Consider the following 26,695-nt stretch of genomic DNA (forward strand, 5'->3'; position numbering starts at 1 on the left):
AATAGCCTACGTCGGTGGTTAAGAAGTTATCAACGGAGAGAGTTGAACCGAGAGGAAGAGCCAAGGCCACCGGAGATGGTTGTCACCAGTGACTTTGATCGTGAATTGCAAACTTGAGGGGGGAAATTTTGATTTTTGAAACTTCAGGTAGGGCTTGAATTATGAAATTTTCAAGTTAAGGGAGGAAATGTAACAAAATTTTAGATTTTTAATTTTTTTATTAAATGACTATTTTACCTCTAACCATAACTGTAATTTTTAACGGATAGGTGAGATTTTGAGTTTTTCAAATCTCATTTGTATAACTTTGGGATAACACTTAAATTTGAAGGTGAAATAAGTCCTTTTGGCCGTTAAACATATTTGGCGACAAAGCCTGCCCATTCAAGCAATTTAGGAACCCATGTATAGAAGAATTAATATAATGTAAATTAAATAATGAAGAATGGTTTTCTGGGCCTCTTGATAGCCTCTGTTCCCCAGTTTGTTGTAAACATCACGGAGTGCCATGAGGAAGGAAAAACCACCCTGCAGGGCTGCATAATTCGCAAAAGATTGATGCATCAAAATTCATATCAGGGAAGGAATGTTTGGTTTATCAATCTGTGTTGTTGTTCTTAGAGTCCATGGTCTTGCTTTTTACCCAATTCTCTATGGTCACATTGTGGTTGTGGCTGCTTTTCATCTTCATTATTCTCTTGTACCAGTTAAGATCAACATTGTTATAAGAAAGAAATTATGCATTATTATAATTATTATTAATACTTGTTATCTGGCAAATTTTAACCTGTAGAGACAATCTTTGATTTTGTGTCACTAGTGCAAGATGGAACAGATTATAGTTATCGAATTATGTATCGTATTATATATTGAAAATATAATTTTTTAAATCATATATCAAATATCATATTGTATCGCATGATACAATTTTTTTAAAAATAAAATATAAATAAAATAATATAAAATTATAATTAACACATTATTATTTTATAAAATATTAAAACATCTTTAAAAATTTAAAAATTTTCATACACATCCCCAGTATATTATAATTTTCTCAAAAAAATATATCAATTCATTTAGATAAAATATATTGTATCATATGATACATATTATATTATATGATATGTTTATTATATTGTATTAATTTAATATACTTTATAATTTGTATCTTTTTTTATATATTTATTATATAATATATATTGTGTATTGTAAAATATTGATAACTTTGAAACAAATTAAAATATTATTGTTTGAATTTGAATTTTATTAGTTATTATAAAACTAAATTACATTGAGATTAGTTTTCCTTCACAATAGCTTTTTTTTTTTTTTTAACAAATAGATTAAAAAAAAAAAACCCCATTAACACAATAAAAGCAGTATGATCCATCGTGCTAAATAATAATCTTATCCCGAATAAGTCGTGAACGTTACAATGATAAAAGATTAGAATAATTTTATATTACGACACTTCAAAATCAAAAAATCCACATAACCCTTTATCCTTAAAGACAAATTACATGATATAAACTATGCTCTTATTCTGTTAATCTCTAAGCTTAATGAACTTCCTTTTGCCCTGTAATCCAGACGAAAAGACCTAATGGGATGAAGATTAATTAATAAAATAAATCCCATCTCTATTTTCTTTTCCCTCTTTTGTTTTCTGCACCTATTATGTAACATGTAGAAAGGGCATATTATTTTATGTACAATAAATACGTATATATTTGTATATATTATCATATAATTATTAAATATTACTTTATCATTAATTTAAAATTAATCAATCATATAATAATATAAATGAAATATGTATTTATTTGTATAATTAAAATTAGTATAAATAGTCTTCATGTTATAAATTTATCCCTATCCTCTTGATAATGTACTTGTTGTTTGATTGGGGTTATTTTTATGGCATGTTTTCTGGGTTTGTTTCTAATTGCGATTTTGAGACCTGGGTCGCTTTAAATTTTGGATTTTGATGGTTGTTTCTGCATTTGAAGACGGGATTTTGAATTAACCCGGGTTCTGCTTGTGAGTGGACAGTTTTGAGGCCTCTGTTTTAAAAAAAATATGAACGGGTTGGGGTAGTTCTTCTCAGTGACTTGACTTCAATGTGTTTATTGTCTTTCATTCTAGAGATCCCTCCCATAACTAAACCATTTTTGTTAACCCCTTAATTATAAATATTAATTATATATTAAAATTGAAGTTGATTGGATAAGAATTTGAATTAACTGCATTTGCCATTACGGAAGGCAGCAGAGCTTTCATCGGGTAGTGCCACAATCTTATTTCTCTCATCACTCAAGCTACGCGACACCGAAAAGCTCTCATGGATGTTTAACTTCAATTCCTCAAAACGACACCGTGAGACGCCTACTTCTCCAACATCAAGATCTGCATTTTCACAAACAATGAATCCACTATCCAACCCTAATCTCCTCAAGCTCTCCGCCTTCATTTTCATCTCCTTCGTTTTCTTCTACCTCGGCAAACACTGGTCCGATGGCTACCAGCAACTCGTGTTCTTCTCCACCTCTCCCTCCTCTCGAAACGCCGACGTTTCATTCTCCTCTAACTCCAACAAATCCTACCATATCTCCTCCCTCATTCCCCAAAATGAAACACAATCTCCATCTCAATTTCATATCGTTCCATCTCCATCGTCCGATTCGATCCAGAAGTTCGGGATCATAACCGAGAACGGTACGATGTCCGACGAGTTTGAAATCGGGGAGTACGATACGGATTTGGTGGAAACCGAGTGGGGCAACGATAACGGGACGGAGAAAACGGATAGTGGTCGTGGTAGGGCAATGATTAAGAGGTTTTCCATGTGTTCCGATGATACGAGGGAGATTATTCCGTGTCTGGATAACTCGGAGGCAATTAAACGGTTAAAGTCCACGGATAAAGGGGAGAAATTCGAGCGACATTGTCCTCAAAATGGTACCGGATTGAATTGCTTGGTTCCGCCTCCTGAAGGCTACAAGCAGCCCATTCCGTGGCCCAAAAGTCGAGATGAGGTATTGCGGCTTTCTTTTTAGGTTTTATATTTTAGTAGACTGTTTAAAATATTCCAACTAGGCAATGAATTGTTTCATTAATTGATTAAATCATCGTTGATTAGTGGAAAATCTTGAGTTATTTATTTGTTTGTTTGTTTTTTTGTTTTATTTGCTGTGTCATATGGGATAAACTTGAAATATAATTTTATGAATATCATGTTTCTTTAGTTGAAAATTTAGTCTGAGTATAATGAGAATAGGTTGGTCAAATGGATGGGACTTAGTTGAAGTTGAAGGAATGGCCTACTCAGTTATATTGGTTAGCAGATTCAATAATATATTAAATCAATTGGTGTCTTTCTTTGTAATATAAGAATTAAAAAGGTCGATGTATTGAATAATTATGAAAAATATATGAAACAAACTTATAAATCATTGGATCACTGGATTACTTAGTGTTCGGATTATATTTTTCAGTTATGACTGACCTAATTTTTTTCGCTGCTTGGGGAATAACTGTTGTGAAGCTGTTGTTCCTCTGGGAAAATCCATATCCATTCTTAGAGGAATGGTAAGATGCTAAGGGTAAACAAGTTTTAAGCATTACAGCTTTGTGTTTCATCAGAAACTCCACTTCATTGCAGGTATGGTACAACAATGTTCCTCATACAAAACTAGTAGAAGATAAAGGAGGTCAAAACTGGATTTCGAGAGAAAAGGATAAGTTCAAGTTTCCAGGAGGTGGTACGCAGTTTATCCATGGGGCCGATCAATACTTGAATCAGTTCTCGCAGGTTCCTAAATTCTGTATCTAACATTTGTATGGAGAGAGACAATTATTAAGTGTAGCTTGCATTCTGATGCACAAATTCTCATCTTTATGTGTAGATGGTGCCTAATATTACATGGGGTAATCGAACCAGAGTTGTTATGGATATTGGATGTGGTGTGGCAAGTTTTGGTGCCTATTTGTTGTCACGGAATGTCTTAACCATGTCTGTAGCTCCAAAAGATGTTCATGAGAACCAAATTCAATTTGCTCTTGAGCGTGGGGTCCCAGCAATGGTAGCAGCGTTTGCAACTCGCCGGTTTTTGTATCCAAGTCAAGCTTTTGACTTAATACATTGTTCAAGATGCAGAATAAATTGGACTCGTGATGGTATATGTCACTGTTCTGTGCCTTTTTTATCTGTTTTTATGTGGATTTGCCCCTAGAATATATACGGGTACCATTGTGGTTTGCCTACTTTGCATTTTGCAGGCACTACCCTGTCATTGTGTCAACTGCAATGAGATTCTGAATTTTAAAAATCTTTTGGCATACGATCAGTACTTGTTGCCAGGGGCAAGGCTACAATTATGGTTGAAATTTGGGTTGCAAATGTAGTTGGTCTCATTTATCTATTGGGATATTGCATCCCTGGATGTAATGTGTTCCCTATTGACTAGAAGAGAAGGCCCAGTTCAAAAATGCAGTTGCAAAAGCCTGAAATTTGGGGTTCTCTGAGTAGATTCATGAAAACTTTTTAAACCCTAACTCTTCATGAGTTGCAACCAAATGAGAAAAAAATTGAAAAGCATTTTTGATTGTACATGTTCTTTTGGCCTAAAGACAAATTGTGAAATGCATAATTTTCTTCACTGAGTTTTTTGAAACTCGGGTATGCTGTCTGATTCTGCTTACTGTTTCCATGTATATTGTCATGAAGATGGGATTTTGCTGCTTGAGGTCAATAGGATGCTTAGGGCAGGAGGATACTTTGCTTGGGCTGCACAGCCAGTGTATAAACATGAAGAAGCTCAGGAGGAACACTGGAAAGGTATGAACACTTGAAATTTCAAGTTATACTAAGCTGAGCAGTTCCAGACATTAAACCACTCGTCGTCATATTTTGGCTGGTTAAATTCAGTTGCACACTATTTAAACAATTTTTGCTGGAGTTAATTTTTCTAATTGTAATGGGTTGCTTGCTTAGCTTTTCAGACTGCATGAACTATATTAATTTAACCTTGACAATCTATGAAATAACAATTTTGTGGCCCATCAGTGTGGCAAACCAGACAATAAAGATCATCTGTCTGTTTCACCTTCTGCAATCATGCCATTGTGTACCCAAAGCTTAGGACTCAAAGAGGATGAAGATTAGGTTGATATGTTTGAGGGAAGACTGCTAAGGACATGCTATTATCAATCATCTATTCATTTGCTGCCATCATGAATTTTACTGGACTCAACTATGTCAACTTTTATGTTAGTGATCTTGGACAGATAATCTGTTCAATCCATAAATTTTTACCATCTGATGTCTGAACCTGTAGTAGACAAATATGACACTCTAGTTTACCTTGACTGTGTTTTTCCTTTGATTATTTCAGAGATGCTTAATCTTACAACTCGTCTTTGCTGGGAGCTTGTGAAGAAGGAGGGATACGTTGCAATATGGCAGAAGCCCTCCAACAATAGCTGTTATCTAAGCCGTGAGGCAGGCACTGCACCCCCACTGTGTGGCCCTGATGACAATCCAGACAATGTCTGGTATATATTCTGTTCCACCCTTTTTTCATGCCCCTTCTTTTAGATTGTAAGCTTTACTATGTGTATGTAGAATACGAGAGAGGACATAAGTGAACATCATTTCTGTTTCCTTTCATAGTCAAGCTGAAAAAAAGTTGAGTTTCATGGCTAATTTGTAAATCTTTGAACTGGTGTATACTGGATTTTAGAGCAGCAAACTTGAAAGGACAAAAGGAAATTAATAGGTGAAGAGAGAGAAAAAGAAATCACATCTTCAAGAATTAATTGTAAGTTAGCTTTATACATGATAACTATAAACTATACTTGCCAATTAAATTTTTTGGAAGAAATGCGGCATCATTTGACGAAATTTCCAAGGTTACTTGTTTTTAGGAAATTTTACTGAAATGGTACTCTAACCTTTCTATGATTATGTCTTCATGAATTTTCCTAAAGAACCTTTGTTTTGCACTCATAGTTTCTCTGCTCATGCGGTTGAGAGGCTCTTAAGTTTGTTATCAGTGAAGAATTTGTTGCATGATTATTAGGTATGTTGATCTGAAGGCTTGCATCAGTCGACTTCCAGAAAATGGATATGGAGCAAATCTTCCCTCATGGCCTGATCGATTGCAAACTCCACCTGATAGGCTTCAAAGCATACAGCTTGATGCATACATTGCTAGGAAAGAGCTCTTCAAGGCAGAATCGAAGTACTGGAGTGAGATAATTTCAGGCCATGTCTCTGGTTTAAAGTGGAACAAAATGAAATTTAGAAATGTAATGGATATGAGAGCTGGCTTTGGAGGGTATTCTATTTATCTCATCATTTATTGCTTTAGATTAATATTTCTTCCAACTTCTCTTTTTTATTTGTCTGTTTTGGCAGATTTGCAGCAGCTTTAATTGAGCAAAAACTTGATGCCTGGGTTATGAATGTGGTTCCAGTTAGCGGTTTCAATACCTTACCTGTTATATACGACCGCGGACTACTAGGAGTTATGCATGATTGGTACTATTCCCGCTAAACAAATAAACTAACTGGTTGGATTATTTATTGAAGATCATTAAACAATATGCTGCCATTTCTTGTATGCCCCAAAACATTTTACTTTGTGTGTTTCTTAAATGAACTTTACCCATGTTTTGGTAAGTTGCATGCCTGGTATCTGATTTATAATTATTAATGTCATACACTGATATTCTTATATTCAAATATCGTGAAAAAATTTTTGAGTTCATACACAAATTTTACTATCCATTTCAGGTGTGAACCATTTGATACATATCCAAGAACCTACGACTTACTGCATGCATCTGGGCTTTTCTCTGTTGAAAGAAAACGGTGGGTACTTCTTTCTATCTCTCTCTCTGGTGTGGTAACAATGTTTTTGCACTTTAATATTCCCTTTATACTGCTGTTTGATCCACAGAGGAGATTTACCTGTAATCATTTGAACCCATGGGGTTTGGGCATTATTGGGTTAAAGGAATAATTTGAAATATTCGAAGTTGTGCAAGTAATACAAGACAACGATATCATCCTGATAAATTAATTTGTTTGGTAATTTGACATATCTAGAGTAATATTGCTTAAAGTACCATATCTTTGGCAAATCTTTTTGTGTAATCTGGGAATTATAGACTGGGTTTTGTGAGGAGGTTATTTTTCTTATCTGTGTTATAACCATGAATCAGATGTAATATGTCTACCATCATGATTGAGATGGATCGAATGCTCAGACCTGGTGGACATGCATACATCCGTGACTCTATTGATGTTATGGATGAACTTGAAGAGATTGCAAATGCTATGGGCTGGCATGTGACCATGCGAGAGACATCTGAGGGCCCTCATGCAAGTTATAGGGTGTTGACAGGTGATAAACGCCTTCTGCATGGTTAAAGAATGAGAGTATAAATCCAGGCTGAGTTCGTAAGTAGGTGAAATCTGTAAGATTGAGAAGAGATTGACAACAATGGACAGCTTCCCTTTCATCAAATTCTTATAGATAAATGGAGCGCAGTTGCTCATCAAAATTTTATTGCCAAAGAGAGAGATTTGTTTCATCGACTACTGGGTGTCTCGTTAAATTACTAGATCTTGCTCATGACTGTGATTTGGTAGGTATTGACTTAGATATTAGATTTGTAGGAGCCATATATAAAATAATCCAAAGCCTTTATGTAATTTACCTCCAAAACTCAAAATAGTACATTTCAGTGTTTTTTAAATGGATGATTCTGTAATTTTATTCTTTTTACCTGAATTCAGGAAATTAAAATGCATACAGAGCACTAGCTAATCTGCTAATGTATCTGTAACTTGGATAATGAGTTCTCTCTTTTTGAAGAGCTATTTCTTTATATTTAATGGATGGATTGTTGTTTTAAGATGAATATTTTGTGAGGAAGAAGATAGGCCGGCAACCAGATGAATCAGGGTCATAACTCTAATTCATTTTCCGTGAAGTCAGAGAGTTTGAGGATGGTAATGTTTATGGTCATAAGTCACAGATGTCTACAAATCAAAATCAGTACAACTAGTTTAAGTCAGAAGACAAGGAAAAGAAAATGTCCTAATAAGACGGTTTTTATCTAATCTTTGTTTCCATCCCTATAGGAAAGCCTTTTCCTGCCTCCGTCCAGGCCCATCCTTGATGCAAGATGGAGAATCCTTCTTGTCTCCCTACATAAAAAATTTGTCTCTCCTTCACCTTTTTATTCTTACACGGAAAATTCCTCTCATTTTAAAAAAAAAAATTATAAAATATTTGTTAAAAGATATATAAAGATTTGAAATGTTTGGACATATATCTTTATTCTTACCCTGACTAAGGGTATTACTTTTTCCCTACCCTATCCCCATTACATGGACGGGTATTGTTAATTTTCTCCGTCCCCATATGTTGTTAGGTATTTTCTCTTGCACGATAGAACAATCACGATTCTCCGATCAGGGTGCTGATTAAGGCAGCTCTATCCGTGGATGTGACTCAATTGAAGCTGGCCACTTATTGACTTATATAGTAATGGATTAGAACATTTGTGTATTTTCTGATAATTTTTAGATCGCTTTTCTGTCAACCTAATACTTATCAAAGAGCTTCTATAAAAGGCATCTGGCTGGTTCAATATTGTAAAGAATTTTACGATGGCTACAAAAATGAGGGTTTTGGATTCTAGTGACAAAAACACAAAAGCAAGCCTGCATTAAACTGAACCCATATACACACCTATAACGTTACTAATTTAGCTTTATCAAGGATTACATTGGATGGTTCGGACTGTATAACATAGAAATCTACACAAAGGGTCTAAATCATGCTGTAAATGGATTTCAATATTCCATTATAGCATTTCCTAGCATTTTCTTGTTAAAAGTTGGCCTATAATGTCACGGGTAAATTCCCACCATGAAAGAATGAGAGAAAGGAGACAAGTATACGTATACAAGCTATTGTACTGCATATACACACAACCAATGTACTACCAAAAACAACTGCTGACCTAACAAAACTGTTGCCAAGACCTTGAGGGCGGTTCGATGCTCACGTTGGTGACTTCGCCAGAAGAAGGGTATGCCACCACCCACATGCAACATTTTCAGGAACGCAACCCTCGATTGGAACTTGAGAAGGAATGTTCCGGTCAATAACGTCACCCAAGCCAAGCTGTTTCATAAACGCAGAGTATCATAATTTTATTTACGAGTCAATAGAAAATATCCGGACACCACTTCAGGAAACAGAATTATGCAAATTCAAAATTAAAATTTTATGAATTACTGTGGTAGTATCAGAGCAATTGCTCTAAAAATACCATGTAGATTTCATATTGTTCTTTCTAAAACAAGAAAAAGAAGAATCAGTGTCATATGATGTCCATATGCGTCAAATTGGAAAACAAGTCAGCGTGAGTATGATACCTGCCCGTACTTGTTCCAACCCCAGCAGAACACTTTTCCATCCTCTTCAACAGAAAAAAGAGCAAGTCAATGGGTGAACTAACAAAAGTCTGTTTATTCAGAATTCATATGAAACCAAAACTCTAACTTTATCTAGGCACCAAATTCATATACAAATAAATGTTGGCGCCTACAGTATCACTTGGGCAAGAAGCAATTTCAGTGATTAAGCATCTGCTGAAACCAAAAAACAAGTATATTTACCAGCCATTTGAAGCTGGTACACTATCATCCTACCAACTAAAGTAATGCTGTAACATTCACTAATCCATCAATAATTTTTTAGCCTCCCCCTCACCTAGTTGAATCTTTTAACTGGTTATAGTTGTAAACAACTTTTCTCATCTGCCTTCACAAGGGAAAACAATCAAGTCTGTATTACACACTGAAGTTCCTGATTGACAATTAACATTATGATTAAATGATGGACAAGATTCAATTTTTATGGTTGTCCCGTTTTAATTAATTCACCATTTTAAGTTGACTAACAATTATTCATTGAACTAAGTTACTTAAAACTCATTCCACTCTGTGTCACTGTGCACCCCCAGAAATTAGGTCATCAAATTGACAAAAATATGATATAGTTATGCTATACAGTTTACTGCAAAATGCTTTATCACCGTACCAGTAATCACAGCACTGTGACGAGCCCCACAAGAGACAAGCTTAGCATGGACATTTTCCAGACTCGTAGCATCCAACAGCCTGGGGATAGTCTGATTTAGAAATTCAGCAAACAATGAAGTTAATTGCACAAATACTCCTGCAGAAAATATTTTTTCTCAATACAATAAAGTTGTGAGGGAGCCTAGGGAGATTGCTTATTATGGTTTGAAGACCAAGAAGTACAATATAAAGTAAGAAGATTGGCCTTCGGTTATTTTAGCCATCAAATTCAAATGATCTAAGTGATATTAAATCCATTTATTTTGACAGTACCAACAAAACTCATTGACTTGTGAAAGGTTGATATGAATTCTCATTGGCTTTATCATATTTGGCATAAAAAAGGAAATCATTGGAATGCATAAGAAAAGAAAAAGTGCATACTTCTGCTTGATCACCACCAGTTCCCAACTGTCCAAACTGATTTCCACCAAATGCATACACATCTCCATCAACGGAGATGCAAACAGTGTGCCATAGTCCAGCCGCAACTCCTTCAATCTGGATGCCCAGAAGTGAAGATACACAAACTGGGCTTAACTCATCATCTGTGCTTCCTTGCCCACACTTGATAAAAACATATATATACAAAGATGAGAATTCATTTACTAATGATAGTAGAATCAACAACAACGTTTTTTATAGGAGAATACGAGAGAGATAACAGTTTAAAAGGAATAGAGCAAATCATCCTTTGTTAGAGTGAACTTCATCTTGAACATCTACTTTGCTTTTTTCTCCACCATATTCTACTTTACCTACATGTGGATTCTGAAGAACAGTTAATAGTTGGGAAACTACAGGCAGCCTCATGGATGAAAACAAGCTTAAAATTTTAACTATTCCATGAAGTAGTACATGTGTCTAAAGTAACATATTTTTTAACTTTAAAAGCATCTATAATGCTGAATTATATAATAAAGAAATCTTAAGTGCATAAACATGAAATTAGGGTCCGACTAATGAGTAGAGAGATGTGCTTCAAAAAGCTAAAGTAGCTACTTTTGGTTGCTAATGAATTGACCAGAAACAAGTAATTGATGACTTCATAGGGAAAACTAGTAGCCAAAACCATTAAATACCCTTCAGTAAGCCTTAAGATACAACGTAAGAACAAGAACTTACTAAGCTTTCCATGCTAGAAATGGAGTTTCAAGAACAATTCCTAAGAAGGCATCTACAAGGAATAATAACTTTTATTGAGACTCCAAAATCGAAAGATATATTTATGAGAAGGAGATAATAATTAAAAAAAAACCACAGGTGCTTCAGTGTTTGTCAGTGAAAGAACTAAGAACAGCCTCCTTGAACTCTTGTAATTTTTGGATCAGACCTAAAGCTAAGAATCAGTCCGCCACACAACTTCTCCAAATATTATTAGTGCAACCTTGCCAAAAGCTAAATGAAGACAAACAAGAAAATTAACTTTGGTTTGCCTTTTGTGTATTAATTTTAACAGAACATTGTGACATAAAAGTAATACATTTTTCATTATTTCAGCCACCGTAATATCATTAAAAATAAAAGTAAATTGGCATCAACAATGTGATCAGACTACATCTCCATCATGCAGAGGTCCATTCATAACTAGGTAAAATTCTGAACTTGAAAAGAAAATATACAAAAATTATTTACAGAATAGAGTAAAAGAGACATAGATGCACAAAAAGTTACCAGGTCATACAACTCACCTGTCCATAGAGTCCCCAACCAAAAGTTAGCAGTGCTCCAGCATCTGATAGGGCCAAAAAATAGTTAAGGAATAACTATATAAGTACACGTAAAAGTGAAGCATATGAAGTGGATCAATTGAAAAAAGCCATACACGAATCTATTTCCTTTAGAAATAATCCTAAATTAGACGTGCTTAAATTTAAAGTTAAAATTAATATCTTATTCAGCACAAATGCCCAGTTTTTAACATCTAAAGTTGCAAATCTAAGTATAATCAATAAAATCCTCACAGAATCAACTTAGCTTATGCTTTAAATGGTTGAATGTACACCTTGCAGCGTAAACCAATTATATTAGACACATACCTGTGATTACTGCACTATGCCGCCCTCCACAAGCAATTGCCTTCACATAATTTCCAGGAACTCTAAAACCTGGTCCATCAGAACTCATGCTTCCCCGAGAAAAGGCAGCAGATCTATCTTTCATGTAAGAGGAGGACTCAATGCATGGTATAGGATGAGGAGAGGAGACCATACGTATCCGGGAACCCAAACCAAGCTGCCCCTCACCTCCATAGCCCCAACCCCACACCCGTCCAATATCTGAAACTTTGGAAAATTAAAATACATCAAGTATCTTGCCTTAACAAAGAAAATACATCCCAGTTGCTTCAGATATCACTGCCTATCAAATTCCATTTTATGGCCACAGTGCAGAAGCAACCACTCACTAATCAGGCACAGGACTAATCCATGACATAGAGGAGTTACCTGACAGTGCCAGAGTATGCCGTCCACCAGCAGCTACAGTGGCAATCCTGACTCCTGGGTTCAGCGTTACCAGACATGGAAAAGCTGAAAGATTTTCATCACCAGATGATGAGCTTTCAGCAGTGTGTTTTGCCGATGATATTCTCCTTCGTTTGGAACTTTCCTCTCCACTTCCCCTACTATCAGTACCAGACAAGGTTCCACCACTGGATCTTGAACCTTGAGAGTGTGGACTCACTTCAACAAAATAATAATTCATCACATTAGTCTACAATAAGTAAAAGTAACCTATCTAGTACATCCTCTTAGCAAAATTGCGAAATTCAATTAACCTTGCTCTATCAAAAATGAACTTTGTCTTTCAAGTGCATCTTTCTCCAAACTTGCCACTGTAGATGGATCTCCAAAGACCTTTCCTGAAGGAACACACTCTTTCCATCCCCATGTAAATACCTCTCCGTTCTCTGTAAATATACAAATAAAAAGTTACTTAATCTATGTGTCTAGATAGAGTACTTAAACCAAAACAGGAGACATGGGCAAATCAAGTTAGCCACACAGTTAAATAACATTTCATATATGTTCTCCACTAAATGGACAACAAAATTTATAATACCTGTGACTGAAGCACAATGAGCCCAACCTGAAGCAGCTTTTACTATAGAAGCTTCAGTTGGAAGTGGGAAAGGCTCCGGGGTTTCCTTAACAAACAACAATCAAATCTAAGTTAGACCTACATGAAAAGGTTAAAAGCTTAATGAACTTTTAACATTATATAGTGCTGCACTACCCCATGCTTCCCGGATGTCACATAGCTTTGACCTAGATCATCTGTTGAACCCCATGTAACGAGCTTCCCAGAGTCTGATTGAAAGAGAAACATAAGTACGGAGCACTACTATTTCCCAGACCAAGTGCAAAAATAAGACAAATTTACCCCTTTCCAAGTGCAAAATAAGTACGGAGCACTTCTGAGTGAGTTCGAAAATTTATAAACATCTCAACACTTCTATTCAGAGAAAAGTGTTAAAACTGAGCAAAGAAAACCACAGCAAATATAAAAATGCGGCATCATCAAACTATTGGAAAATAAAACAATGTAAGCCCATAAACTAAAACTGAAAATCTGTCTGGAAACCCAAAAATTTTAAATAGCCAATATCAACTCTTAAAGAAATTATTTTAAGCACAACTGTTTGGTTATTCGGAAACGAAAGAAAACAAACCAAAGTTAACATAAGTCTCATAAACTCTTCATTTTTGAAACCCCACGAAACGGAAACACAACTATCCGTAATTTTGGACCCAAAAACACGAAACACCCTAGGCAATTGACAAAATTAAACTCTTCAGCCCAGAGAATTTCAGTTTCCATCAAAACTCACAGACACACAACTATATTTTCCCCATTGCCACATTTTCTCAGCAACCAAACAGTCACAAATGTGGTAATTAAAAAAAAAAAAAACCTCCCCAGCATCGACAAGTAACGCCATTTCCAAATCCTCAAAAGAAAACACATCATTTCACTAAAACAAAAAAAATCAATCAATCAAAATTTTAAAAGTCAAGCTATTATCAAAGAAACAAAAAAGCACCAGAAATTGCCATGGCGAATCCGCAACCACCACCGCAAACATCCTTCCACGTCGAACCCACCACCGCAGGTAACAGCACAATCACCGGGGACAAAATCGGAGACCTTTGCGGCAACGCTCCTGGCAAATACCCCCACATAAACACCAGTTTCTCCTTCTCTACCGCCATTCGGTCTACTCTCTCTTGCTCTCCCTCCCCATTCATTTCGAGAAACAAAAACGCAAAAATATATATATAGAATGTTTTATTACTTTGATTATACTAATTAATTATTATAAGTATGGAGAGTGTTTTCGCTCGGTTTTGTTTTGCTTTTGCTTTCTGCGTTTTGAGTTCGGTGGAATTGGACTCTAATGCAAAGCGGCTACTATTTTACGAAGCGTATCATTTTCAGGAGAATGAGGGTGCCACATAGGATGCTGATGTGGATTGCTGGGACACGTGGCGTTATAGTGACCGTAGATGTCTGGGTGAACGGTAGCCATGAGTTGCAGGAACTTTCTGGAAGGTCAGTATTTGGGTTAACTCGTGGTGGCTATATTCGATGACACGTGTTGGATACTTGTTCCAGTTCAATCATTAAACTTGTCACGTGTTTTGCCACGTCATGTCTGGGTTCATGGCGTTTATTTAAATTTTCTTTTGAATAGTTTTAATTAAATCCCTTAACCTCATTATATTATTGTTATCTTGTTTAGTGGTTTAGATTTAAAAGTATAATGAGCTTTTAAGTTTAAATTCTAATTCTTTAAAACTTGTTATAGAAGTGAGTTATCCATTCTAATTCAAAGTTAATACGTTTTCTCTTGAAGGTGATACTAGTTCTAATAGTATTTTAATAACTTAATATATTTTATCGAGTGTTTATTAGGTTGACTCGACTATATGAATAAGTCTTATATCTTATGTATCAAATTTGTGTACCCCTTCTTCACAAGCTTAAAAATAATTAATAAAGTTATATTAATTATTTTCACGTCTTTAAATAAATAATAACAAAATTTAAACAAATAAATCAATATAGTAATTTCAATCTTTACCTCTACATTAAAGTCTATTCTTGTTATGAAAGTAGATTTTTTTGAGTGAAAAAGAAAAATTTATAAATATAATAATAGCAAAATGTTTTTAATTAGTTATTTTTGTCTAGTTATTATTGTATAAACCCCTTTAGAAATAGTTATTTTTATTACATATGTTTTATATATTTATAGACATTGTAAAATATAAATAAATGGAAAATTTAATTGATTGGACTCTGGAAATTGCCTGGTGACACGAGTGGCTCAGAATAGGGATGGCAACGGGGAGGGGCGGGGATATCAATCCCCATCCCCGTTACGAGGATAACAAATAATCTCCGTTCCCTCCTCGCAAAGGAAAATCTCCTCTCCATCCTTTCCCGTCCCCAAGGAGAAAAATCCCCTCCTTATACCCAAGTCAATGAATTTTAATTTTTCAATATTTTATGAATATACACTCTTCAATGGTGTATTATTAATAATTCTAATAATCAATAAATAAATTTTATGAAACTACAAAAGAGTACCTTTTATATTAGAATGAAATTAATTAAACAAAAATATATCGAAGAGACCTCACAACTTCTGTATAATGTTCCATCTTTTATAGAAAATATTTAAATCTTTCAAACACATTTTCCTGTAATATAAAATAAATGATGTATAATTAAATGTCCAAATCATTGCTTCATACATTGACATTGTCAATTCCATCACACTATGAAGTTTGAAGAAATAAGAAAATAATTAGACAATATCTATTGGTAGCACTTTTAATGCGTTGAAAATCATCATACTCAGACATCACCATTAGCAATAACTGAAATAGACAATGCTGCTACAACATCAGCAACATCACCCAAATCAATCTTTCTGAATAGGAATCTTTTAGGGAAACCAAAGATTATAAGTAGGTAGAAAAGATTAAAAAATAGAGGTAATCATAATACTTTGGCTGGGAATTAAAATAGAGAAACAAAGAAAATGTTAAAGAAAAAAACTGAGAAATAGAACTCCACCGAGGTAATCATAATACTTTGGCTCGGAATTAAAAGATGGAAGGAAGACGCTTACCTCCAACTACAAGACAAAGAAGCTTTGGCTTGGAGAGGGAGTGTGCACTTGTGGAGTAAAAAATGGAAGCTTTGGCTGAGAAAAGGAGTGTGTGGCTGTGGAGTAAAAATAGAAGGAAAAAGAGATTTAGATTTAGGGTTAAAAGATGGGTGACAATTTTGTAATAAAAATTATTAAAGGTATAATTTTAGTAAATATGTATGTGATTTAAGATAATTTTGTAATAACATTAAATTTAACACTTTTTATTCACTTCAATTGATTTTATCAAGTTTATAATTTTTTTTTGTAAAACCTAATGGATTGACTGACTAAGTTTTGAAGTTGAGACGGGGAGGGGCGGGGACATATGTATCCCCGTCTTCGATTATAGAGATTTTTTTCGTCTCCATCTCCGTCCATTTCTTCATTTTTATCGAGAAATCTCCTTCCTATTAAGGTCGGAGAGGGTTGGGGGCTCTAAAATCGGATCTAAATTATCATTTCTAGCTCAGAAGCCCGTATAAAAAACCGAAATATATAAGACAGAAGCAAAAACTTGAAGGCAAGCCAGCCACTTATAATTTAAGTGGTGTATCGGGTACGGATCCGCAAAGCCAATCGTTAGGAACCTTTACATTTGGGTCTCAGAAACCTACCGAAACAGTGCCCAGTAATAATATGATGTTGCCTCGCTGGGGTCAGTTGACGGAAAGGTGATTGGTTTATCAGTAGTTAGTCTTCTTTTGGATCGATTGTAGTTAAATAGTCCAACAGTGGAACTTGTTGGATTACAACTTATCCGTACATAACCCTCTCATTTGGGCCTCATAAACGCTGAAACATAGTGGCCCAGTAATGATATGAGGTAGGTTCCTTCCTTCGATCATACTTAATAATCATAATTTGGTAATCAAATGAGTGATGATGAGGATTGAGTGGTGGAGATTTTCTAATTCATGAGTCTAACCGTGGAACATGTTGAACCTTAGAAAATGTGCTACTTTTATATTATAAATTTAATTAATATTTAGCCTCTTAACTCGCCATTCCATTCTTAATTATGTTTAGAAAGAATATTCTAGATATGCACAGAACAACTTCTCATACTATTCACACAATCACCAAATGATCGAGAAGGTGCAACGGCAAATTCTTGTGACACCGGCCATGCAAATGGAGCCTGAATGCTTTCAGATAAATATGCTCAATCACCCCACTTGTATAGACAACAAAGAAAATAGTATACTTCTTTCCATTGTTAATTTGTTATGGAAAGCGATAAAAACAGTGGTACTAGTAGCTTTAAAATGCCTCTTCATTACCCAAGGTACACCAAGGAGGACTACCAGGACATGCCCGAGTGGAAGCTTGACAGCATACTTTCTGAATATGGCTTGTCTACACATGGAGATTTGGCTTACAAGAGACAATTCGCAATGGGTGCATTTCTCTGGCCCCAAACTTTTCGCCACACTCCAATCCACAAGTCTCTTAGCAGCTAGCTAGCTACTTCCACTCAACAATCAAATTTTACTGAGATGTATTTTGTCTAAAAGTTATGGGTTAACTATTATGGCAAATATTTTATACATATGGGTTCGGTGTCATTTGCAGTTGAGCTGATGGTCAATTTGATCGACCTAGTCGTTTTCAAAAAAGGGATTTGCTAGTTGAAGCTTTGTCAGAATTTTCCTCTCCGGCTGAGTCAAAAAAACAAATTGGTATCTAAGCACTAAGTAAAGTCGTTTACTTGACTAAACAATGCAAATTGTTCATAAAATTGTAACTTTCAGGTAGTTAAGAATGATAAAGATTCAGTTGTGAGTTGTCTGTTTCATGTGTAAATTCATCTGCTCAGAGAACAGAGGGGTCATTTTGCCACAGAATATCAAAGCTGACTTTTGTTCCTCATAATCTAGATTCAAGGCCTTTAATAAATGAAGTCAAAGTCTCCCCTTCACATCGTGAAGGGAAGTAATTCATTTTGATCAAAAGATCATTAAATGCCCCTTGATGACAGAGTACGGTATACACCGACCCACTCAACCACTTTCAACTATAATTTTTTAATCACTACTGTACAATATATTTCTCACGTTGGAAAGAAAAAACAGATAAGAAGGAAAACAATGTAATAGACACCCACGTGAGAAATATATTGGTACAGTACTACAATAAGACCTTCATGCCAATTGTCAAATTTGCCATATTCAAATACCTTTTAATGGTAGCCACCATGAAAAATTGGGAACCTTATCAATTTGACATTAATAATATATTCTTGAATGAAAACCTTGAAGAAAATGTCTACATGAATCTTCCCTAGGCCTACGAAAACAAAAGAAGATATTTGTATGCAAGTTCAACAAATCTCTCCATGGGTTGCATCAGTCGTCATGATAATGGTTTAAAAAATTGATACATACTCTCGTTCAAAATGATTTTATACAAAATCCATCCTATAAACTCTTTATTTATATTATTAGTCAATACTAAATTATTTATTTTTCTTGTTTACATAGGTGATTTAATTTTGACAAGAAATAACATGGAGAGTTTCATGCAATTCAAGTATTATCTTGAAGGTTGCTTCAAAATTTAAGCCGTAAGCGAACATTGCTACTTTCTCCAACTAGAAGTAAACAAAAGAAGTCATATTATACTAAACCAAAAAAATACGCAAAAGACATTGTTCATGAGGCACAAGTCAAACACGGTAAAGAAGCCAATACTCTCTCCTCACAACATAACCTTTTTATCTACCTCGAAAAACGTTTGAAGGACCCTTATAAATATCTATTCAATTTAATATTCATTCAACTAGACATTACTTATAAGACCCAATTTTTTAGTAAATTTATATGTAACCCCAAACATCCGCACTTGAACATAGTCAAATGATTGATTTGCTTTATGGAGAAGAACCTTAGCAAGGTATTTACTTTCCCTAGGATAACTTGTTAACCTTGACAATATATTGTGACTCTAATTAGGCCACATATCCTACAAGAAGGAGATTCATGACCCTTATTGTTACATTTTGAGGCAATGCTCCTCTAACTTGAAAATCCAAGAAACAACAAATTGTGGCTATTTCCTCTATGGAGGCAGAACGTTGGGGCATGTCGCAAGCATCCAAAGAAATTCCTTGGCTTGTCAATGTTTTATATGTTTAAAAGTTGATGTTCCTAGGCCTATTACATTATTTTGTTAGAACAAATCTACCATATATATAGCCTCCAACCTTGGTCATGGAAGAATACAACACATTGAGATAGATTGTCATTTTGTTTGTAAGAAACTTCAAAGAAAATTCTTAGACTTTCAATTTGTTTTGTCTTCATTAACAGCCTATTGATATCTTCACTAAAGGCCTTGGACACAATCAATTTTTTGCCCTACTCACTCGCATAGGTCTTCAAGTCCGTTGATCCAAAACTTGTTTAAGCATGATGGACTGAAATTTAGGTTAAAATCTAAGTGGATCTATATGCTAACCAAAAAGAAAAGTCAAATTTAAATTCAAATAGATCACCATGTATGAAAATTGTTTATATGTAACCCACTTACATTTAAGGGGAAGTGTTAGAATATATAAGTTTCATATATATTGTTACTAACATTCAAGTTAAATTAAATTAAATTATTTTAATAATTAAAAACAAATGTTAAATTGATCGACACTCCAGTTTAAAGGTCCAAAATTTCTAACAAATCATACAAAACAATCTACCCCTCTTTAGGTTGCTTCATTATTGCATTGCTTGTTTGGGATAATCAAATACATAAAAAAGAAGAAAAAAAATTAGCTAGCATATATCTTAGTCAACTATTCAATGAACTTTGATCAAGATAAACGCAAAATCTTCACGGATGAACATCATATCTTCTTATTATAACGTTTTCTGTGGGTTCGGTACTGTACCTCATTCTTCTAAGTCTTCGTCTCTAGATCTTTACAAATTTCCAAAGTCATAGCCGAAATATTGAAACCAGGGTGGCCACAAAGATTCTGTTTAGACCTTCTAACATGTTAGTTATCTCTTTATTAACGCTCAAACAACAGCTGGTTTTTGACTCTGAAAGCTCATTCACTTGGATTAGATTCTTATCAAAAACGAAAATAATTATTTAATAATACGACAATCCAACTGTACAAATCCAGAATGTCTCCCAAAAGTCAAATCTCAAACAGGTACCACCGATTTTGACAAAACTATATTTAATTTATTTATATAACCACCACGAAACGCTCCTCATTTCCGCGCACGGCTTTTGTCTCTTCTCTCTCTCTCTCATAATGATTTTCCCGACCAAGCTCTTCCTCTTCACGGCGGCGCTGCTGTTATCTGCCACCACTTCATTCTCCGCCACTCGCTGCCCCAACTGCGGCAACACCACAGTTCCGTACCCGCTCAGTACAGGACCCACATGTGGTGACCAGTCTTACAAAATCCGGTGCGATTCCAACAACACACTTCAGTTTGACACGTTAAATAATTCCTATCCGATCACATCCATCAGTCCGTCAATCCAACGGCTGGTGATCAAGCCTGCGAGTCTCTTACCCAACACGTGCCTTGCAACTGATCTCCCCGATCAAGGCATCCAGCTCAATGCCAGTTTACCCTTCAACATTACGAGTAGTAATACCATCATGTACTTGAACTGCTCCAACACTTTACTCGGTTCCCCATTGAACTGTACGTCGACCAGCTTGTGCCACGTGTATGTCAACGCCACGGCCGGCTCTTCTGCGTGCAATGACCCATCCGCCTCGCTGTGTTGTACGTTTAGAGCGGGTGGGTCAACGACATCGTATATGATTAGGCTGAGGGAGGCAGGTTGTAGGGCCTACACGAGTTTTGTGAACTTGGACTCGAGTGAGCCCGTGAACCGGTGGTCCGAACCGGGGGTGGAGATCCAGTGGGTTTCGCCAAGCGAGCCCGTGTGTGGGTCGCAAGCTGACTGTGATAAGAATTCTACATGTGGGGCTGATACACTTGACAGTGGGGTCAAGAGATGCTTCTGTAAGGCAGGGCTTAAGTGGGATCCGATTCAAGGCATTTGTGATGAAAGTAAGTTCGTGAAAATGTGAAATTATGTTCAATCATATAGTTCTTAAGAGATCTGTTGGTTTTGATTGGCTGATTTTATGTTTCCATGTTTGTGCAGTAATTACGTGTCAAGATCCTGACGGTTGTGGAGGAAAAAATAGAACTGCACTCATAGCAGGTATGTTGACAATTGAATGGATATATATTGGGGCTTTTACGATTGATTTGGTCGCATGTTCTTTTATCTTTCTTTATTTGTTCTTGTTCTTGGCTAATGAGCTTCGATTCTCTGGGAGCAGTTGGAGATTTCAATATAATTTCGGAATTTTAGAATAAATAATAATACTACTTGCTGTATAGTCAATTGGGTGATCTATCGAAGAAGCAATAATAATAATATTTCTCGCAGTTTGCAGCATAAATGGTGTGGCCATCCATGGTCAATGCGATTAAGGTTCAAAGACAGTCTCTTTTAGCGCTTTTTTAATGAATTTGGGGAAGTTTATAAGATATGTGGGTTATTGGATATTTATAAGGTCTTCTATTAGGATTGAGATCGTCGGAGAGATCATTAACAAAGTTCTAAGATCGTTGAGAGGTTAATAAAGAGTTTTAAGATTGTCGTAGAGGTTATTAACGAATTCTAAGATTATCAAAGAGGTTTTTATAGAGATTTGAGGGTGTCAGATAAGTTGCATGTTACTAATCCCTTATATAATAGGTAGAGACGTCTAGTTTTGTTCACTGATGAAGCTGCTGATCAATTATAGTAAAAAATTATTTTAAATTTAATGGAAATGGAAAACTTTTAATGGAATAGTTTAATTGCCTTAAGTGAAAAAAACGACACCTTGGCTTCGCCTTTTTCACTTAAGTAATAGGATCTCTCATCGCTTTATGGCATTTTACGCCTTTGACAACTATGATTTACAGTATTGGTATCTTTTAAATATTTTTCAAATATTGATGTATTGTTACAGTTAATTTAAGCCTGACTCATGTCATGAGTTGTAGGATTAACTGGTGGAATTGGCGTATCACTGATTGCTGCCACCATCGCAATTTTACTCTACAGAAGACACAAACGCATCAAGGAAGCACGAGAACGCCTGGCCAGAGAGCGAGAAGAGATTCTTAACTCCGGAAGCGGAGGCAAAGCCTCCAAACTCTTCACGGGCAAAGAGATAAAGCAAGCCACAAACAATTTCTCCAAAGACCGACTCTTAGGAGCTGGAGGATACGGTGAAGTCTATAAAGGCATTCTTAAAGATGGAACTGAAGTTGCTGTCAAATGTGCCAAGGTTGGAAATATTAAGGGCACTGATCAAGTCCTCAATGAGGTCAGAATTTTATGCCAAGTTAACCATAGAAGCCTTGTGGGATTGCTTGGTTGTTGTGTTGAGTTAGAGCAGCCGATTATGGTTTACGAGTACATCCCAAATGGGACTCTTCTTGACCATTTACAAGGCAAGGTTAAACCTGGAGCCCATGCCCAACTGACTTGGACTCGACGTCTACAGGTTGCTCACGACACTGCTGAAGGTCTTGCATACCTTCATTTTTCAGCTGCTCCTCCAATTTATCATCGTGATGTCAAGTCTAGCAACATTCTGCTTGACGACAAGTTGAGTGCAAGGGTTTCGGATTTCGGGTTGTCGAGATTAGCTCACACTGATTTGAGTCACATTTCTACATGTGCTCAAGGGACCCTTGGGTATCTTGACCCTCAATATTACAAGAATTATCAGTTAACTGATAAGAGTGATGTTTATAGTTTTGGGGTTGTGTTATTAGAACTGTTGACGTCTCAGAAAGCTATAGATTTTACCAGGGCTGAAGATGATGTGAACCTGGCAGTTTATGTGCAGAGGATGTTGGAGGAAGAAAAATTAATGGAGACAATTGATCCTGTGTTAAGAGAGAAAGCGAGTAATTTGGAGTTGGAGACAATGAAGGCATTGGCATTTTTGGCTGTGGGTTGCTTAGAAGAACGAAGACAAAATAGGCCTTCCATGAAAGAAGTAGCTGAAGAAATTGAATACATTATCAGCATTGCAGCAGCAGAGACTAAAAAGAAATAGTTTTTCAATTAATCTATGCTCCTGTTTTATGGAGACGCCGGGTATTGGAATGTATGTATGTTTAGTTTAAGAGATGCTTTGCATCAATAAGACTGTTCAATGGAAATTTTACCAGAATTGCATATCTAATAATGGAAGTGTTGTTATTCCAAAGAGAATAATGGAATGTATGCTTTGCATTGCTATTATTCCATAATTAATAAGCTTTGCGATGGTAATGGAAGGATTATTTTTAAGGGAGACAGGCTAAATTTCGACCAAACTATTCAAAATGACAGTGCCCATCTTTGAAGTTGAAAAGTATCAATTTCTCCCCTTTCATCAAACACGGAATTTAGTTAAATTTTAGTATAAATACACTTAAAAAAACGAAAATACTCTTCATAATTCTTCATTTTTATTAAAGATAAATAACATTTTACACCACCAAACTTTATTATGTATATTCTACTCTTATAATTTGTAATATAATTTTATATTATTAATTTCTTGGGTTTAGTTTAATTTTTTAGAGGGTGCAACTGTTACTTTAAAATTATTTGAGAAACATGTTAAAATTTTAAAAATTTCAATACTTCAAAATTTTTTATTAATAATCCTCACATTTTCAAAATCTATACTTTACTTTCAAACATATGACTATATATTACTAATATCCTTATTTATATTTATAATAATAATTATCTTTAATTAAAATTAGGCCAAACGACTATTTCCCACCCAAGGTTTGAAGTTTTCTCAAATGTCCCCCCTTTAACTATGGAAACACCAAACACCCACCCATGACTGGTTAGATTTAACAGAATCCTAACGTCTAAAATTTTCATCTCCCTTTGCCCCCCTAAACTTTAAAAACTAAAATTTTCCCCCAGCCTAAGTTTTAAAAAATCGCAATTTCACCTTAGGGTTTGGTTTTGAAATCTCCGGCGACCTCTCCGGCTCCGTTGGCGACGGCTTCTTCCTCCCGAAGCAACCTCTCCTTTCGACGATCTCCGGAAGGAGAGGTTGCTTCGGGAGGGAGAAGCCGTCGCCAACGGAGCTGGAGAGGTCGCCGGAGATTTCAAAACCAAACCCTAGGGTGAAATTACGATTTTTTAAAACTTAGGCTGGGGGAAAATTTTAGTTTTTAAAGTTTAGGGGGGCAAAATATATTCTATTTTAGTTTATTTTTAATATTATAGCAAAAATGACGATTTTACCCTTACCACCGTTAGGGTTTTGTTAAATCTAACCGATCATGGGTGGGTGTTTGGTGTTTTCATAGTTAAAAGGTGAAAACTTGAGAAAACATCAAACCTTGGGTGGGAACTAGTCGTTTGGCCTTAAAATTAATATAAATTGGGTGTTATGGTGCAAATCTGGCCAAAATCACATCAATATAATACGATTTTGATAAATTTATAAAATTCTAATGTATTTTTAGAGAAATTGTATTAAAATAGTATGATTTTGATTAAATCAGGCCATTCTGATGTTATTAGTGCAATTATGAAATTGAGATTAATTGGAGATAAAATTACAATTTTACTTTTTTTTTTTTAAATTAATAGTAAAGGTCAAAACAATAAATTTTAAAATTTGTGCGACAAAATAATTAGTCCACGCTTTGAGGGGGGAATTGATAGTAATTTATAATATTTTTATATATTTAATGAAGATACACTTTAATCAATGAAATTAATGTTTGACTTACCGCAAAGGGCAAAGGATTATTTTTCCCCTGAGGATTAGCGTATTTTTAAATATATATTCGTAGAATTTTAAAAACTTAAAACTTATGTATAATTAAATTTTTATTAAAATTGTTATTAAATATAAAATAAAATAGTTATTTTAATAATAATATTAAAAAATATATAATTTTACCTAATTTATCTCCTTAGGTTTTAAAAACTAACAATTTCAGTTTTACTCAAATTTTAAAAGTTAATATTTCACCTTAGAGTTTGTTTTCCTTTTTTGGTCATTACCATTCTAGCCAACGATCAGCTCTTCCAACCCATCTTCTAGATCTAGTTGCTCTGAAGACATCGTTGGTGGCCCATGTGCAATGAATTGAAGAAGGTAGGTCGATGGATTTTGTGGTTCTTAGATTTGTCGTTATTCCTTCTTTGATTCAAGTGACGGATCTCCTATCTGTGCTCAAGCATCGTTGAGCATTGTCTAAACCATTATGAATCGACTGAACAAAGACGAATCGTCTTTATCCGATCCAAAAAATATTTCAATTTTTATTTAAAAAACAAGTAAATCTCAACGTTTTAAATAATAAAAGGTAAAAATGAACAATCTTATAACTTTTTTCTCTATATTTAATAAGAAAAATCAAAGGAAAGTTGAGTACATACAACAAGTTGTTTATGCAAGATTTGAAATGTTGAAATTGATTCTAATACAAGTTTATATATATGAGATAATTTTGACTAATCCTAATTTGTTAGTCACATATGTATTATGTATAACCTCAATGAGTTGGTCATTTAATATAACCCCTTAAAATATGACCATCTTAATTAATTACCTAGATACAAGGGTACTAAATAGTTGACAAGTTAAAATCTCATCTTCTCAAGGGTCCATTTATTTATAAAATTTACATTAATTTTAGTCAACTTGAAGAGGTGACCTATCCTCATTCAAATACGAACCGAGGTAGGTAAAGATGGAAAAATTAGGCCTAAAAGCTCTTCTACCTTTGAACATACCCCACAACATAACATCTCATCTAGCCTAGGCCAGTTGACCATTCCATCTCTTATTATACTCCATCTAATTGGACTATTTTTTACTTGATTTTATCACTCCACCTTCATTCGTGCCATCTATCTAATAATTTAGAACTTGGGTTTTTTTTGTTTTTTTGCCTCTATTTCAGAAGGGAAATTGTTGTTGTAGAGTTAGAGAAATCATCATTGGCATGAATGAGTGTATGTTGATTGTAGCAAGATTTTAGAATTTGCTGGGTGTGCAAGGAAAGGAGATTGAGTAGCTGTGAATGGCAAAAGAATCACATGGGCTAATGGGTTGGCACATGGGAAGATCTCTAATTCACCCATTAAAGAAGAAAATCTTCGAAAGTGTAATGGCTACCTTACTTTTTTTTATATTAATCAAAGACAAAGACATAATTATTAACTAATAAAATGTGAAGCATACTTCTTTATTATATTAATAAGACCAAGAGATTAATTCCCACTGCAAGTTTGTTTAAATGACAAATACCCCTTTTTAAGTTTCCAAAAAAATTAGATTTGCATCTGTCATC

General features: G+C 35.0%; 4 protein-coding genes across 6 annotated transcripts; 3 read left to right on the forward strand and 1 right to left on the reverse strand.

Annotated features, from left to right (window-relative positions):
- The first annotated feature begins 1,907 nt into the window (after positions 1 to 1,907).
- On the forward strand, positions 1,908 to 7,866 carry LOC123192444 (probable methyltransferase PMT11). Its single transcript, XM_044604997.1, has 9 exons — positions 1,908 to 3,038; positions 3,665 to 3,814; positions 3,909 to 4,179; positions 4,730 to 4,840; positions 5,397 to 5,556; positions 6,084 to 6,341; positions 6,422 to 6,544; positions 6,800 to 6,877; positions 7,231 to 7,866. Exons 1-9 carry the CDS (start codon positions 2,349 to 2,351, stop codon positions 7,436 to 7,438), a joined length of 2,049 nt encoding a protein of 682 aa, XP_044460932.1. The 5' UTR covers positions 1,908 to 2,348; the 3' UTR covers positions 7,439 to 7,866.
- An 852-nt stretch (positions 7,867 to 8,718) lies between these two features.
- LOC123193692 (ultraviolet-B receptor UVR8-like) lies at positions 8,719 to 14,578 on the reverse strand. 3 transcript variants are annotated; one of them, XM_044606766.1, is made up of 11 exons: positions 14,214 to 14,575; positions 13,406 to 13,479; positions 13,232 to 13,316; positions 12,948 to 13,079; positions 12,616 to 12,852; positions 12,208 to 12,447; positions 11,860 to 11,903; positions 10,553 to 10,735; positions 10,128 to 10,218; positions 9,461 to 9,504; positions 8,719 to 9,206 (listed from the first exon to the last, which is right to left on the reverse strand). In XM_044606766.1, exons 1-11 carry the CDS (start codon positions 14,416 to 14,418, stop codon positions 9,084 to 9,086), a joined length of 1,458 nt encoding a protein of 485 aa, XP_044462701.1. In that variant the 5' UTR covers positions 14,419 to 14,575; the 3' UTR covers positions 8,719 to 9,083. The 3 variants fall into 3 exon arrangements, 2 of the variants coding, with proteins under 2 accessions (XP_044462701.1, XP_044462700.1); XM_044606765.1 differs by having other exon boundaries at positions 12,208 to 12,453; XR_006497119.1 differs by having other exon boundaries at positions 10,128 to 10,207; positions 12,208 to 12,453; positions 14,214 to 14,578.
- Positions 14,579 to 17,376: 2,798 nt separating this feature from the next.
- LOC123230299 lies at positions 17,377 to 18,116 on the forward strand. The gene has a single exon (XM_044656466.1). It carries the CDS (start codon positions 17,561 to 17,563, stop codon positions 17,792 to 17,794), a length of 234 nt encoding a protein of 77 aa, XP_044512401.1. The 5' UTR covers positions 17,377 to 17,560; the 3' UTR covers positions 17,795 to 18,116.
- A 2,316-nt stretch (positions 18,117 to 20,432) lies between these two features.
- On the forward strand, positions 20,433 to 23,611 carry LOC123192440 (wall-associated receptor kinase-like 20). Its single transcript, XM_044604992.1, has 3 exons — positions 20,433 to 21,370; positions 21,468 to 21,527; positions 22,364 to 23,611. The coding sequence occupies exons 1-3, from the start codon at positions 20,593 to 20,595 to the stop codon at positions 23,428 to 23,430; spliced, it is 1,905 nt and encodes a 634-aa protein (XP_044460927.1). The 5' UTR covers positions 20,433 to 20,592; the 3' UTR covers positions 23,431 to 23,611.
- The last annotated feature ends 3,084 nt before the right edge of the window (positions 23,612 to 26,695 follow it).

This window comes from Mangifera indica, chromosome 12 (genome assembly GCF_011075055.1).
Source record: "Mangifera indica cultivar Alphonso chromosome 12, CATAS_Mindica_2.1, whole genome shotgun sequence".
In the NCBI taxonomy this organism is placed as follows: domain Eukaryota; kingdom Viridiplantae; phylum Streptophyta; class Magnoliopsida; order Sapindales; family Anacardiaceae; genus Mangifera; species Mangifera indica.